This window comes from Jaculus jaculus, chromosome 1, assembly GCF_020740685.1.
Source record: "Jaculus jaculus isolate mJacJac1 chromosome 1, mJacJac1.mat.Y.cur, whole genome shotgun sequence".
NCBI lineage: Eukaryota > Metazoa > Chordata > Mammalia > Rodentia > Dipodidae > Jaculus > Jaculus jaculus.
In genome coordinates this window covers 9,216,359-9,233,024 of record NC_059102.1, presented here as the reverse complement: position 1 = coordinate 9,233,024, position 16,666 = coordinate 9,216,359, and the positions used below count along the sequence as shown (strand labels likewise).

At 53.1% G+C, this 16,666-nt stretch overlaps 1 protein-coding gene across 1 annotated transcript in view; it reads right to left on the bottom strand.

Annotated features, from left to right (window-relative positions):
- Fam53b (family with sequence similarity 53 member B) overlaps nt 1-16,666 on the bottom strand; it is a 78,785-nt gene that overhangs the window by 36,117 nt on the left and 26,002 nt on the right. Inside the window, exon 3 of the mRNA XM_004659264.2 lies at nt 15,619-16,397. Coding sequence (XP_004659321.2) covers nt 15,619-16,397 — 779 coding nt within the window. The remainder of the gene's footprint in view (nt 1-15,618; nt 16,398-16,666) is intronic.

Here is a 16,666-nt window from a genome sequence, read left to right as displayed (position 1 = left end):
CAGGGTCCTCCCACATGCTGGGTGGCGTCCCTAGAGAACAGGCCCAGCCCCAGCCAGAGAAGGCCTCTGGGGGGCTGGACAGATGGCTCAGCAGTAAAGGGACTTGCCTGCAAAGCCTAATGACCCAGGTTCAATTCCCCAGTACCCACATAAGCAGTGGCTGGAGGCCCTGGTACTTCCATTCTCGTTCTGTCTGTCTCTCTTCTACCTCTCTGCTTGCAAATAAACAAAAATATTTTTATACCTGGTGACTTATGCAGCCTTTTAGCCACCCTCACAATCTGTTCCCCTCTGGGACACTAAACAACTGGGGGGAGGGGACATCAGTGGCCTGGGCTCCATGGCCAGCTCTACCACCATGACTTGCTGTTTTGTCACGGACTAGCAGAGACCCAAAGTCTTCGAAACTCCCAGGATGCAGCCCTGAGAGGGAAACTCAAGCACATGGCATGAAGTCCAGCAGCTGCCAGCTTCACCTGCAGGAAGTCACCTGGTATGGCAGCACCAGGCTGGGCCCAAGACCAGGCATCTGGGCTTTCTCTTGGGAGTCCCTGCCCACTCAAGGGCACTGGTGGCCCTGGCTCCCGAGCAATGGCTTACGGCTTCCTGAGCGAACTCTACGTGCAGGTCCTGTTCTGCTCTCCATGCACTCACTCAGTGCACTTCGCAGAGACAAGGATCCAGGGCCCAGAGAAGCTAAGTGACCTGCCTCGTCCCAGCCTCTGGGACCAGATTACCCATTAGTTTGCTTCATAATCTAATTCAGGAGCACTGCCTCTGCTTTTCTCAGCTCCTGAGAACAGAAAGCCACTTCTGACTCAGTTGTCTGCGGGAAAGATACATGGAGAAGCTCCTTCCCTTAGTAGTGAGGGAAGGGGAACACCAAGGCAGGGTACAGAGGCCGGCCAGAGCCAGCAGCCCTGTCCTGCTCGAGCCCTGGGCCTGTCAGATGGTTGAGGAACTCTTTGAGCAGTCCAGCTCACAGCCTCAGGTTGTCTGCGTGGCTCGGGAAGAGGGCCTGGGTGGGCCCTTAGGGTAGGCCAGAAACTCTCTGAGGACTAGTCTACAGCTTACAACCTCAAGCTCTCTGCATGGCTGGGGAGGCAGGGGACGGCCCCCCCACTGAGGAGGACCAAGCACAAGTACATGGTACGACCTCTCCTACCCCGAACTTGCCCACAGTGGAACAAGGTATAAATTCCCCAGCACCCCACTCAAAGCTGGCTCAGCGGCATTTGCATACTGCGTACCAAGCTGATGCCCTGCTTCTGCCATCAAGTTGTCTAAACCATCCTTTCCCAGGTGGCACAGGGATCCTACCAAGCGGCAGAGACAAGCCACCTCAACAAGGCTGACTCCCAACCTCGTCTCTTACTCTCACCCTCAGGACCTCCCTGTGTACTACGCGGCAAGCCTCGAGTCTGACAGTTCAGCCGCCTGGTACCTAACAGCGCGACTGCGTGCCAACCCAGCTCTGCCCATTAATGGCAGTCACTGCCACATGTGCCCAACAAGCACCAGAACTGTGTCCAAATCAAACGGACCCATCATGAGGTAACATACTCCTTGGATCTTAGAAGCTTAAAATATGGAAAAGAATATAAAACATCCCATAAGTTATTTGTTTATGCTGATCACATTAAAATGATAGTATTTTGGAAATAACAGGTTAGATACACTCTATTATTAAAGGTAATTGTTTCAAGCCAGGTGTGGCGGTACATGACTTTAATCCCAGCACTTAGGAGGCAGAAGTAGGAGGATTGCTGAGAGTTCAAGGCCACCTTGAGACTACACAGTGAATTCTAGGTCAGCCTGAGCTAGATGAGACCCTACCTTGAAAAACAAGCAAAAAAAAAAAAAAAAAAAAAAAAAAAAAAAAAAAAGTTTTTTCTTGTTTCATCTGTGGGTACCAGAAAACTTGGAATTTTGTATGTGGCCAGCACTCCCCTGCAGAGCCTCCAAGCTCCATCCCTCCCAGGATGCCCTTCAGCGGATGCCTCAGACTGCATGAGAAACTGCACAAGACAGCACTCCTGCTCAGGAGCACAAGTAGCAGAGAGAGCTCTCCACACACTTGCCTCTGCTTCACGTTCTCACTCACAGGGATGCCCAGGGCTGGGGAGGTACTGCAGGGGACAATGAGCTTGCCACACAAGCTTGAGTACCTGGAGATCAATTCCCAGAACCCACACAAAATAATACAGCATGCTTATGCCAAGACGGGTACAGAAGAATCTCCCAGAAAGCTCGTGGTCTAGCCAGCCTGACAAATGGAGCAGCGAATAATGAGACCCTGCCTCAAATGAGGCGGACCAACACCCAAGAGCTGTCCTCTGGCCTCCACACACCCTCAGTGGACACACACACCATGGCATGTACACATCTCAACAGACACAGACAGAAAGGAAGGGAGGGAGGGGCGGTAGAGGGAAGGAAGGAAAGGGGAAAGGAAAGGAGGATGAGGAAGAAGACACAGGCCCAGGGGAAGACCTACCCAGACCCACTGCCTGGTAAATGGCTCACCAGCAGTCTGCACAGGCCCACCTGGCTCTGCAGGAACCCCATCAGTCCTTGTTTCTGGCATCCTGTCACCTGACGATTGGCAGACGCAGTCTATGGCAATGTGAAGGTGACCTGTCCCCCACATCCTGTGTGTTTGTGATCAAGTCTCACACAAGCTGGAGGCCATTTGGGAAGTGGAGCCTTACTGGAGGAAAAATATCACTTGGTGAGGTCTTGAGGTCCACAAAGTTTGGCCACCCTGGCCAGCACCAGCTCACTCTTGCTGCTATCTTCCAGCTGCTGTGGCAAGACGTGATGTCCAGCCTCAGCTCTGCTTTTCCCTGCCATGAGGATGCTACCCCTCAGAACTGTAAGCTTCCCAAGACTGACTCTGGTCAGCTGTTCTGTCCTGGTAACAAGAAAGGAACTGCAAAACAGGCACCTGGTGTTTGATACATCTGCTTGGCTTTCGTTGCAAAACAAACTGAAGGCATGTGTCCTCTGCTGAGGGACAGTGAGCCTCACATCCTTTTAGAGGAGTCCTCCTTATCCCTGCCAAAGGATGAATACTTCACAACCAACCCGCACGTCCTCAGAGTATCTCACCCCTTCTGCCTGGACTTCTTTGAGCAGGCCTACTTACATTTCCCCAGCTTTTCTGCTGGGGCTCCCCGCCTGCCCTCATGTTTATCCATTTCAATTTGGCATCCGTTGCCAAGAAACTTCACTGTTCAAGACTGCCCTAGATCAAAGCGAGATGCAAACTCTCTGGGTGGATTAGGCCTATTTTAAGCTAGGTTCCGGTTATAAGGGTGATACGGATTAGACATGAGTATGTGCAGAGTGGATGAAGTTAGAATTGAAATGTAGGAGATAGCCACTTTCCTTGGCTAGGCAGACAGAAAAAGAATTAGGGGTCAAGCTGGCAAAGGGGGTGACTCCACTCCTCCTCCTCCTCCTTTCTGGCCTGGCTCAGTGGGCTTTCTGGGACCAGTGCAGTACTGGACGCATTGTGGGCCAACCAGCACCTCTCATCTTCCCTCAAGCTGACCTGTCACAGAGTGGATGAGTAAAAGTTCAGTTCCCGCCAAAACTGTGGGTTTTCCAGCTCTGAAAGCCCCCTCCTCACAGACGGGGCTGCTTTCTTTCCCTCTTACTCTGAAATACTCTAAAACCAACTTTATTCTTCAAACAATTTCCAGCTTATCAACTCTTTAATCAGCAGAGAAAACAAACTCACGACACCCCAGATGGCATCAGAATTGGAAGCTCTGCCTCTGGCACTGACAGGGGACATGGGGACAGGGCAGCATGAGGAGAGGGGCTCAACGACCCTCCTCCCGGGGTCCTTGCCTCATCCTGTTACCTTGCTGGTCCTGATGAGAAACAGAGGCTGAGCTGCCTAGAGATGAGCCAGACAGAGCCTGGTGGGGCACAGCGGCCCTCATGACAACCACCTGTCCTCTCACCAATCTGCAGTCAGATCAACAAGGGCCTTCCTTCTGGGGCTCAGAAAGCCAGTTTCTAACACCTCGTCTCCCTCCTGGGGCATGCTAGCCACTTCAAAGGAACTTCTATGAGAAAAGCAGAACCTGAAAGGAAGTCTTTTTTTAAAAAAAAGTTGTTGTTTTTTTTTTAAACAGCTGGGCGTGGTGGCCTTTAATCCCAGCACTCAGAGGTAGGGGGATCACCATGAGTTCGAGGCCACCCTGAGATGACATGGTGAATTCCAGGTCAGCCTGAATTAGAGTGAGACCCTACCTCGAAAAAGAAAGTTGTTGTTTTTTGTTGTTGTTGTTTTTTACCTATTTATTTGAGAGAGAGAGAGAGACAGAGACAGAGAGAGAGAGAAAATGGGTGTACTAGAGCCTCTAACCACTGTAAATGAATTCCAGACTCATGCACCACTTTGTGCATCTGGCTTTCTGTGGGTACTGGGGAGTCAAACCTGGGTGCCTGGGCTTCACAGGCAAGCACGTTAACTGCTAAAGCCATCTCTCCAGCCTGAAAGGAAGGGACCAGATGGGGGAGGCTGGGCAAAGAACCAGGCCAGCCTGGACCCCTCCTCACCACTCTGGACAAGCGGAGAAGCGGGGGTCACGCAGTGCAGCTGCCCGGACGACTGCTTCCTGCGCTTGTCGGGGAGGCCAGTTCTCCCAGCGCTCAGTTAGGACAGCTTCTCAGTCAGCCCGTGGCTGCTCCAAGGGCCTGCCGTACTCTCCTCACACAGGACTTTGGCAACAAACAGCCACCTTCACCTGCTCCGTGAGTGGCCCTGCACAGAGCGAGCACGTCTGAGAACCTGGTGACCTTTAGAGACACAATGAAGTTCACAAATCAAGCTTCTGGGAGTTGCATTTCTTGTAATTTTCCAAAAGGTGTTTTAAAAAAAAAATCAACCTCTCTCCCTCCCAGAAAGGACTAGCCAAGAGTTACATTCTGAGTGACTTTCAAAGGGGACACAGTCAAGCCTGTGGCCATGAACAGCAATCAACCCCCACTGAGCCAAGCCAGACCAAGCTCCTGTCAGCGTGGAGACCACAGCAGAGAGGGGCTCGTGGTCTCTGGGGTGGCACTGGCCTTCCTCAGTTCTCCACTGTGGCCTGATGCCTCACAAAGGGGTGCTAATGCAATGCAAGAGAGACAAAATCACAAAATGCTCCAAGTAAATCATCTCCTGTCAACAGACAGATGCTGTGGAAGCAGCACCTGGCATGGCAGAGGCCCATGTCACAAAGGGAAGCCCTCAGCTCTCGGCCTTCGGCAGGAGACCCGTGTATACCAGCAGCCTGCATGGCCTCGGGGTGAGGCACCAGGCCGTGCTCAGCTCAAAGCCAGACTCGGCCATCAGTCTTATGTCCACCTCTGGGACACCTGTTTTCTGCTCTGATCGTCACCAGAACTCTCACAGGCTCTGCAGGCACTATGGCTGCTAAGGGCCTGGCAGTCTTTCCAAGGAGGCACTGTCCTCATGTCCCTGAGGGGGGACTAGGAAAAAGACAGGCAAGGCCCAAATCCTTCCTGGGTGCGTCGAGAGTACTCCTCCCCTGTGCCCGCTGGGACTTAGCTTCATAAGGAGAGTCAAGATGCCACCACGGGCCCCTTATTTTCAGGGGACACTGCCCAGCTGTTGTAAACTGACCAGATGTCGCACAACCGACACAAGATCCGCCATGGCGCGCATGCGAAACCAGGGAGGAGCCCTCCAGTGACCCGAGGCCAGCCCAGGCTCCCCCTAGCCCCAAGCTCAGAATGAGGTGCCTAGTTCCAAACTGCGAAGGACAGCAACGCTTTCGCAAGGGGACTGAGGCTCTGAGGGGCAGCAGCCCTGTCGGCAAGCCACTGCAGGGACTGGAGCAAGATGGCTCCACGGACGCCTGTGGACACCCCTACTCTCCACAGGACTGGGAGGAGATCAAGAAGAAACCCAGTCAAGGCTGGAGCCATGGCCTAGCAGTTAAGGCACTAGCCTACAAAGCCAAAGGACCCAGGTTCAATTCCCCAGGACCCACGTAAGCCAGATGCACAAAGTGGCGCATGGGTCTGGAGTTCATCTGCAATGGCTGGAGGCCCTGGCTCGCCCATTCTCTCTCTCAAATAAATAAACAAACTAAGGGCTGGAGAAATGGCTTAGCAGTTAAGCGCTTGCCTGTGAAGCCTAAGGACACTGGTTCGAGGCTCGATTCCCCAGGACCCACGTTAGCCAGATGCACAAGGGGGCGCTCGCATCTGGAGTTCATTTGCAGTGGCTGGAGGCCCTGGCACGCCCAATTTCTCTCTCGTTCTTTCTCTCTCTCTTTCTCTCTGTATCTGTCACTCTCAAATAACAAAAAAGTGAACAAAAAAAAGTTTAAATAAATAAATAAGAAATGCAGTCAAAGTAAGTCTGTAAGCCAGAGGAGAGACAATCAGCAAACACAAAACAAGGCATTCTAATAGAAGTGACTATATGGGTGTTAGTTAGGGTGACTGACTGTCCATTGAGGCCTGTACAAGATCAGGCTTTTGGTGGTTCCTAAGCTGGTCCAGGTCCCAGCATGTTGCTTGAGGCCTTAACATGTTCCAGCAGGACCCCTGCCCACTCTAGAATAGTTCAGCAGCGCCCTGGCTGGCCTCCCAGCTTCCACAAGACCCCTCAGTCCATGATGTGCACCACAGCCTAGAGACTGCGAGGTGTTGTCCACGCCCTGGCTTCAAACCCTTTACACTTCCACGCTGTACTCAAAATAAAAGCCAAGTATCTCTTGAGAGCCCACCTTAAAGATGCAAGGTGTCCCTAACTTTGCTCCAGCCACATAATCCTTCCACCGCCTTCCTGACGCTGTCCTCTACACGTGTTTCTACCTGTGACGCTGCCCTCTTCCCACGGTGGCTCCTGTATGCCCTTCAGTCGTAAATCTCCTCCTCTGAGGGGCCACCGTGCCCAGCCTGCTATGCCCACAGTTCCTATGCCTGGCTTGTTTCTCTCAAGGCATTGATTCCAATGCGCTCAGAACAGACTGGAAGCTTCAAACACCAACGGGAGCCAGGCACACCCACATACCCAGCAAGTGGACAGAGTGCATGGAATCCTGCCCATCCACTCTACTCCCAAACACAAGACTTGAAAAGTCAGAGAGGAGGAACTGGACTTTAACAACCTATACCTTAGAATCATCCAATACCATGTATTTTCTAGACATTTCTGAAGCAACCTTGTACCTCACTCAGCAACAACAAGCACCCGTGCAGCTGGCACAGCAGCTCAGTGGGCACTTGTCCTCAGACTTCAAAGGCCAGGCTCAAGAATCCCTACTCTAGGCCAGGCCTTACCGAATCCAGGCTGTACACTAATCTCCTGGCTAAGGGGTTTCAACTCCACAGAAGCAAGCCAGTTCCCGGGCTGTGCTTGAGCCCATCTCTTGCTGGGGGCTTGAGCCAGACCCACTGGTTCAGACTTGAGGGTGAGACCTGTGACCGCGCAGTGCCCCAGGCACTCCCACCTATGCCCAGCTGGACAGGCGTGCCCGTGGTCAGAAATCTACAAGCTGCGTGTGACTGTGTGTCTGTAATCCCAGCATTCTGGGGACAAAGGCAGGAGAACTGCCACCGCACTACAGGTCAGCTCAAGCTGTATGGCATGACCCTGGCTCAAAAGAGAAAAAACAGGAAGAGGAAAAAGAAAAAAGACAGCGATACAAGACCCAGAGAGGAAGGTCGATGGCACAGGCAGCCCGCACATGGGAGGCAGAGCACACCCTCAGCTCCTGTGACTCTAAATGCAGCTTTGCCCCCATAACATCTCTATTTTTTACTTTACTTTTGATTTTCCGAGGTAGGGTCTTGCTCTAGGCCAGGCTGACCTGGAATTCACTATGTAGTCTCAGGGTGGCCTCGAACTCATGATGATCCTCCTACCTCTGCCTCCCAAGTGCTGGGATTAAAGATGTGTGCCACCACGCCTAGCTTTTTTTCAACGTTTTAAATGATTTACTTATTTGTTTGCAAGTAGAGAGAGATACAAGAGAGACAGAGAGAACAGGCATGCCAGGGCCTCCAGCCGCTACAAGTAAACTCCAGATGTGTGTGCCACTTTGTACATCTGGCTTTATGTGGGTACTGGGGAACTGAACTCAGGTTGTTAAGCTTTGCAGGTAAGTGCCTTAAGTGCTGAGCCAATCTCTCTGGCCCCCATTTTCCATTCTTATAATACACCAGGTAAAATTCACCTGTCACAGGCCTCAGCATTGCCGTGTGGCAGTTCAACGAAGCTTCTGGACAAACTGCAGGGGCTCTGGGGCCTCAGGGCCGGCGGAATGCCAGCGCTGCGGGCGCACCTCTGAGGTGGCACAGCTCACATGGCAGGCAGCCGCTCCTTTCTTCCAATAAATTTCTGTCCAGAGTCCTCAAATATGGCTCCCAATATGGTGGCTGGTTTAATGAGCACCTATCCTGGTGCTACATATGTGTGGATTAACCTAATGTAATCAGCAGAAGACTGTAGCCCTTCCTCCTGACAGGGACACTGGAGATGGAGAGGCTGCATAGGTTGCCCACAAGGACTGAGAGGCCCCAGAACAGGGACTCCAACTGGAGGTCTCAATCTCCCAGTGTTTTTGTTTTTTAATTTGAGAGAGGCAGGGGAGAAAAAGAGGCAAATAGAGAGAGGTGGGGGGGGGGGGTGGAGAGAATGGGTGCGCCAGGGCCTCCAGCCACTGCAAACAAACTCCAGGTGTATGTGCCACCATGTGCATCTGGCTTAGGTTTCCTAGGGAATCGAACGTGGGCTCTTAGGCTTCACAAGCAAGTGCCTTAGTGACTAAGCCATCTGTCCAGCCTCTCTGACTGTTTTTGTCTCCTTACTGTTTCAGCCCAAACTTTGCTTTTCCTCCAGCAGCCAGTGGGTCCTTGGAAACAAAATCAGAAGCAAGTACCAATGGCCTGTAGGCCTTTCCTACAGAAGCCTCCCATGGCAGGGCTGGCGCTGCCCTGAGAGGCACTAAGACCTCAGCAGGGAAGGCCCTACTTCCTCCTGGCCACCAGCTACAGCCCCTGAGCCTTGACTCCCCATGCTCCCAGGCCTCTGTGCCAGTCTGTGCAGGCCTGGCAAGCTGAAGATGTTCCAAGTTTCACTGGAGATGTACCCTAGGAGAAGAAGCACCCACTCACACGAGCCCTGGAGCCCTAAGTGCACCATCGCCTCTCATAGGCTCAGACACCCACTGCTCACAATGTCTCTCAACCAAGGCATGGAAAATCACCGAGTGGCACAAAACGCTGCCTCCTGGCATATTCCCAGCTGAACTACTTCTATTTTCCTCTTCCCCAGGAGATCAAAGCTCTTGTGTCAACACCAGGCTCCAATCCGAGTGACCTTCAGCAGGTTGCTTATGCAACCTGAGGATGGTGACTGGGGACAAGAAGCAACGCAGGTGTCTGAGGAAGGGTTTCCTGGAAACACAGAAACCCCACTGGGCTCTACAATTTCACTGACACACCTATGTGAGAGATGAGGAAGGCCAGGGATCAAGAGTTCTGATCCCAGCCTGTTCCACAGCTGGCAGGATCCCTGCTTGCCCGCAGTACAAGCCCACAGGCTGACCAGAGTGGCCGTGCTGAGGGGACTGGCCCACGGGCACAGGAGAAAGGCTAACAGGCTTCAGCTTTCTTTAACCAAGCGGTGTTCTTCAAGTGCCAACTGTATTCTAGATCCTTGCTGCTGGCTCCTCCCTAGAAACCTGACATGGGAATACACACACACACGTCAGTAATTGCTCAGGGGACACAATTCAAAAGTGGTGGCAGGATTGGGGCAGAGCGTCAATCTACCCGAGTCCACTGCCCCAGCGCCACACCACCACACTATACCCCACAGGGATCAGTCACCTGGACAGGTCAGCTGCAGGGGTGGGGAAAACATCTTACGCCCAAAGCAACGCAGCAGAAGCAACAAACCTGTGGTCAACAGGCCCAGGTTGCTGCCTTCTGGGGCTCCTGAATCACCAAGTGGCTTTGATGTACCCTACATGCCAAGGGCTCGAAGCCTCACTCACAAGTGAGGAGAGAAACTGTAGTAGTAGAGATAGCAAGTTGTGCTCAGCCACTGGTCAGTAAGCCCTGGCTGCTAAGATGGCCTCTTCTGAGGCCCTGAGCGGAGTGATTAATTAGCAGGATTGATTAACAACAGCTCTCAAGAGCAGGCACGGAGGCGGGTCAGATGGGCATGCCCACGGCTGCCACTGGTCAGCATCCTCAAACCCAGATTTTGTTTCTCAAGCCCATCTTGGGGATGCTTTCCTTCTAAAGCACCTATTCCCGTGTGCCTGCAGACGTCTTTGTCTTTTCTTCTATTCAGCATTTCTTTCATTCCAAGTGGAATTTTGGGCTTTCCATGCCTCTCTCTCAGCATAACTTGACTCCTGCCTGCATTCCATGTTGTCAAGGGTGATACACTTTGAATTCCTCTTCTTGCCATCAACACAGTCTCCTGTCCCAGCAGCAAGAGTGATGAGGGTCTAAGGCAAGTGGACAGGTAAACAGAGGAAAACCAGCCACTGGCAAGATGGGCAGGAGAAGGCTACAAAAAGGTTCAGGCCAGCAGGGCCACCATCCCCAGTACACAGGGCAGAAAGAAGGCTGGCTAAAGACAGCTTCACGTGAGGGTGACCCTGCCCTACAAAGAGCCAGGAGTTATCATTAAGCATCTGTCATAACCCTTGCGGACTGCAGCAGCGGCCCCTCTGCCAGCACAGCCCCTTGGACTTGCTCCGCCAGGTTCTCTGCACTTGTGGGCGGAGCCCCGGCCCTTGAAGTCTTCGCCAACAGGCTCTGGCATGCCCACTTCTACCTCGTGCTCCGCTCCTGCCCCACACCACCCGGCCAGCTTTCACAGGCCCCTCCAGCATCTGCTAACACAACAGTCGCTGCCTGTTCTCACGCCTCCTCCGGGGGTTTGAGGATGCAGTGTGTGGGCAGCTGCAATCAATCAAACCTCTGTTTCGGCATCTCATCCCCTCCCTGTGAATGTCTTGCTTCTGTTTGAAGCCCTGTCGAAAAGTACAATTTGTTGCTCTTTCAAGCTGACCAGCTCGGAGTTAAAAATATGGCACCCAGGGGCATGGCATCCATGAGTAATCTTATTAATTGTCGCTTTCTCTGAGATCTTTGCTCTCATATATGGTCCATGTCCAATGGCCACACATAGCTACAGTCTTGCCTGGAGACAAGCAATGCTTGGTGGTCAAGCCAAGTCATAAACGAGCAGTAACTAATAACGTCAGGGAAATCCCTGCTGATGAACAGCTCCCATGTTCAGGACGGCTCTGCCCTCAATGGCACACATTGTCCTTGTGCACAGGGGAGGCTGTGGCGTCACAGAACACTGCAAGCTGAAGGGGCCTCAAAAGATCACATGAGGAAGAAAGTACGGGGATGGGGCAGCAGGACCAGGCCTGGGCAGGACTCGATCACACAGACCCCTGGGGCTGTCTTTAAGAAGCTCACAACATGGAGCAAAGTGGCCATAACTATAGGTACAGGAGGACGGACATTTCTGAACCAATCTTTGTACCAATTCCTCTCTGGGGCTCTCCTCACTCGGTATATAATTAGCCACATCTCTGCCCACAATCTTGACGTTTAGGAAGACACAGTTGAGCCAGGCATGGTGGCGCATACTTTTAATCCCAGCACTCGGGAGGCAGAGGTAGGATTGCCATGAGTTCAGGCCAGCCTGAGACTAGAGTGAATTCCATGTCAGCTTGGGCTAGAGCAAGACCCTACCTCAAACAAAATAAAATAACCAGGATCAAAGACAATGAAAAGCATGCCTACCCTCCTTTCACTGCGTCTCATCCTCACTGCTCAGAGACAGGGCCACTGCTGCTGCTACACAGCATGTCCCAGGGCTGAGGCAGGGGAGGGAATAGCTGTGGGCTCCTGGGATAATTCCACCCCGATTTCAAGAGCAGCAGCAATGAGGCCAGAGCGATCACTTCCTGTGTGTGTACTGAGTCTGTGTGTGTGGTGGGGGGGGGGGGTGTCCGATTCTATCACCATTTCATCACCCTTGGTTCTCCACACAGTTGAAGGCAGGCAGGTCTGTGGCCAAGAGGCCTCCTTCCCACTTATGTGGAAAAGGATGGGAACACCCACCCGGGGCCTCAGTCACCTCTGGCGTCACCCACTCCTCTCCGGCCCCACAAGTGTGAGGAGGGTAAGCGCTTGTCAGCACTCGCCCTGCCAGCCAGTGCACGGGGCGGCGGGAGAGGGGTGCACGCACATATGGACACATACATGTACATGGGTCATCTACATATACACATGGACACAGACGCACACACACATGCATGTACACATAACCACGCCACACACACGCTGGTGGTTTCTCTTCTGCCTTCCACAGTTCTAAGCTGCTGCCGCTGCCACTCTGATGGTATCTGCTACACAGAAATTTAGGCCACTGTCCAGGGCTCCAATACCCTGTGCCCCCTTTATACAGTCCTTCTGGTTTGCCAACGTCCCCTCCTAAATGTGGACCCCAATGTGACTACTATTTCCAGAAGGGCTCTAGCTAGCCTAATCAACAGTAGAGCCTCAGAATTCACAAAAGGGCGGGCAGGTGGGATGAACAAGCCCTGGGGTCACACTTGTTCTACCATGGAGGCCATGCCCGGGGCACTTGCTCCTGCCTACCTCAGCTGCAATGCAAAGGAGGGCGGGGACAGATGTCAGCGCTCTCACCGCCCTCTCTTCTTGTCTTCTGGATCTCACTCGGGCCAGGCCCCTTTTCTTCTGGCAAGTTAAAGGGGGACACTGGCTCCCACCACCAGTCTGAAGGCCAGGAAGAAACCTCACATACCCTCAGGGCCTGCTCCAGACCCTAGTCAGACCCCACTTAGCCCTTCAAAGGAGTTAGGTTTACCCTAACACTCAGCAGCTCCAAAGGTCAACAGCAAAGACACTTGCACCGTTCAAGTGAGCATACACCTGGTCCCAGAAGTCCCACACAATAAAGTTCCTTCACAAGAATGCACACGTAAAGCCGATGTCTGAACCATGACCAAAGACCCCGGAAACAGCTCAAGAAAACGAGCCTGCCCTTCCTTGCATGTGGAAAGCCCCTACAAGCACCTTGCCCATCTCTTCCGGGAGGTAGTCACAAACGATGGATGGAACCACAGCATACGACCTCAGCCGTCCTCTGTCAGTGACATGCCTGCTTGTTGAGGACCGCCCCAGGCCTGGTTTCAGGGACCTGTGGAAAAGCAAGGCCTCCCTCCTGGGGCTACACATCACAGTATGGAAAGCCAACGCCTACAGAGCCGCAGAGCCCCACAGAGAGAAGTGGTCCACAGCTGGGCCGCGTTAAGCCACAGATCAAGGTCCAGAGGCTCTGTCCCCAGGACCCTCACCACTGGCCACAGGGGACAAATTATTTTCTAGGTGACCCTCTACTTTCCCTTTGCACTATCCCACCCAGAACTCATGGCCAAAGAGACAGCCAAGGATAGACAGGCTGAACCAAGGCAGCCTCCTTAGGCTCCAGTGAGCTTCCTGGATCTTGGAGGCCTGCCTGGAGCCAATGAAGCAATCTATACATCTGGGCACAGCCCCACCAAGCAATATATTTTTAAATAGTTTCTGTCCAAGTGAGGCAGGAAAATATCTTTAGTGATGCCAGCAGTGGCCAGTAAAATCTAATGACATGTGTAAGTTTCTTTTATTACTCTCTAGCTTACTAGCAAGTAAAACAAGCTAGCATTAAAAAGTTAACTGAGGGACTGGAAGATAGCTCAGCAGCTAGAGGTGCTTGCTGGCCGGGCCTTAGGGCCCAGGTTCAATTTCCCAGAACCTGTGCAGAGCCAGATGCACAAGGTGGCACAAGCATCTGGAGTTTGTTTGTGGTGGCAAGAGGCCCTGGCACGCCCATGCATGCATTCCCTCACTCTCTGCTCATAAATAAATTTAAAAAAATTAATTTCAGCTGTATATCATACCCAGAACTCAAGGCTCTAGATTTTCTTCAGATGTCACCCAATGCTGTCGCCTTTCTAGACCTGTTACCTATTTAATTCTATCAAACTCTATCTGGAGATGGAAACTTCCTTTCAGCACCCAATACATGTTTAGTCACTGTCCAGTGAGTGGTCAGAAGGACCCACCACAAGGGAAGGAGGGAGGCTCACCTGCAGCCACGACAGGAACCATGGAAGCTGGACAAGGAGACAGGAGGCCTGCTCCTCGGTGCCCCAGACCGTGACCCAGGGCACGCAGAGCCTGCATTCTGCCCACTAGACAGCGTGTGGACTGAAGTCACAGCACGTGCAGGGACGCCGTCCATTTGCCCAGCTGCCACAACTAGGACTCGGGCTAGTAAAGCGGGCTTCCGAGTGCGGGCTCTGGGACTGGGCGCGCCCCAAGCGGGAGATTCCTGCCGCCTCTTCTTCAGTGCGAACCTCAAGGCTGGGAGAGCAACCAAGGGGACAGAAGAAAACCCCAAGGACAGAAACAGTCTTGGTTCTAAAGCAGAAGGCCCAGCTGAAAGGAACAGTAGAAGCCTAGAGAACGTTTACCAGTTATGCCCGTCTGAGGTGGCACAGATACCACAAGCCTGCCTTCCCTGGGTCCAGCCAGCCACGGCCTGAAGAACAAGGCCAACCTGCTGTGATCCTTTCTCACCAAGAAACAGATCCTCATTTCCTCAAACAAAAAAAATTTTTTTTTTTTTTTGCAGGGCACGCATGCATGCACACACACATGCACGCTTTCGCTGTGGCACTGAGCAACAGAGGCCTCCTGGGTGGACACAGAGCCAGCGGTGCCATGTTTTTTCTGCACCACAGCCACCATCCTGGAGACAAAAGTCACCAAGGCCAGCCCTGCACCCCAAGCTGCTTCATCATGGTCCTATTCCCTTACTACCCTGGCATGAACCCAGTGCAGCCAGCTCCGTCAGTGGTAGTTCTGACGACAGTGTGTAACTAACTCCACGCTCACGCCAAGCAGGCCAATACCAACTCCAAAACTAAGGAGGTGAAAACCAAGGAATCGGGGCACATGGCAGATACCCTCCTACAGCGACTGGTGGGGATGGTGACAGAGGTGGCCCAGGGGGTACTGACCAGTTTCTTGGTGGCCTAACAGTTTAATCAGAGGAACAACCCACCCCTCCCCCTGCTCCTGAAATCATTACCCGTGGCCCTGATCTAGGGATCAGCATAATCCGAGTGACTCTGAAGGCCAGTGTGTGTCTCACAGCGGCTGTAGGGTGGGTTCCAAGAAAGGGGAACTCCAGCAAAGGGCTGGGAAGGGATTAGTGTCCATCACATTGGACTGCTTGCAGACGCCTGCCTCTCACCATCTGTCTGCTCTTGTCCCGCTACCACTGGGCTTCACAAGGAAAGAACATGCCTCATTTTAAATGGAAAATAAATAGATCCTTTTGGGGGAAGGGAAGCAACAACTTGGAATCATCTTTCTGTGGACAGGACTTTCAAAGCAAGGGCATTCGCTCCTTCCCGGGCAGTTCTGAGAGGGCTATCGGGCACTGGGCTGCACAGACCAGGAACATCAGAAACACCACTGAGCACCAAGATGCGTCTGAAATCTCCGCCAGGCCTCTGGGACACTTACCTGTGCCATCTTGGCAAGGTCTAGGGAAGGCCTCTGCTCCTGCGCTTCGTCAGGGCGCCGCCGCTTCACGCCGACCTTCTTGTCGTTAAGGACACACGGCTGGGAGCGGCTGCGGGCAAGCCCACTGGAGCGTCTCGCCAGCTCCGGAGTTGAGGCGGGGGTACTGTTGGCCGAGGGGGGACAGTATTCCAGGAAGGAAAACTGCTCATGTGAGCAAGAGCGCGATCGCTGCAGGTCCAGCCGGCCCCCTTCCGTCGAACGTGGGTCAGGGCTCCAAGTGTCACTCGGCTGTCCGCAATGGGTAGATCCTGGTGCCCCTTGGCACGGCTGTCCCCCAAAGTGGTGGTACAGGCCCACCTGGTGGCAGGGCGAGGACAGCCCGTTAGCCCGGGCAGGGAGGCTGAAGCTGGAGCTCCGCTGCATGGGGCCGACACCATTGGAGTATCGCTGGACGCTGCCCCCACTGTAGCACCGTCTCTTCTCCACAGGAGTCCAGACTTTGGACCCCAAGGGCCGCCATGACGTCCGGCAGCTAGACATCTCATCAGAGAAAGACAGTGACCGGCACTGGCGCTTGCTGGGTGGCGCTGAGGGGTTCCCGTTGTGGTCACTGATGCTGAGGTCTTTGATCAGGCTGGTGACTGTACAGGCGGTCACTGCCTCTCGGTGCCACAGGGAGCCATCCTGACACTTCTCTGGTAGGCATTCCCAAATGCTGGCACTTGGCTGGTCAATCTGAAGAGGGCATTTTCTGTCCAGGTCTCGCCATCTGTCATTTTCTGATGCATAAATGCAAAAAGAAAATAGGATTGGAAAGGCCATCACAACAGCCTTCTATTTCTATACCAACAGTCTGTTTGCTATAAGTACTTTGGAGCCAGAAAGGCCCTTAAAACTAGCCCGACCAATCTTGTGTTACAGAAGAAAAAACAGAGGCTATGAGTGGGTGTGAGGCCCAACATTTGCAATGGCAGCCGGCAGAGCCTGCACTTCAGACACACCCCTGGCCTTTCCCACAACAACCCATGCTGAAATGCAGGCCAATGTG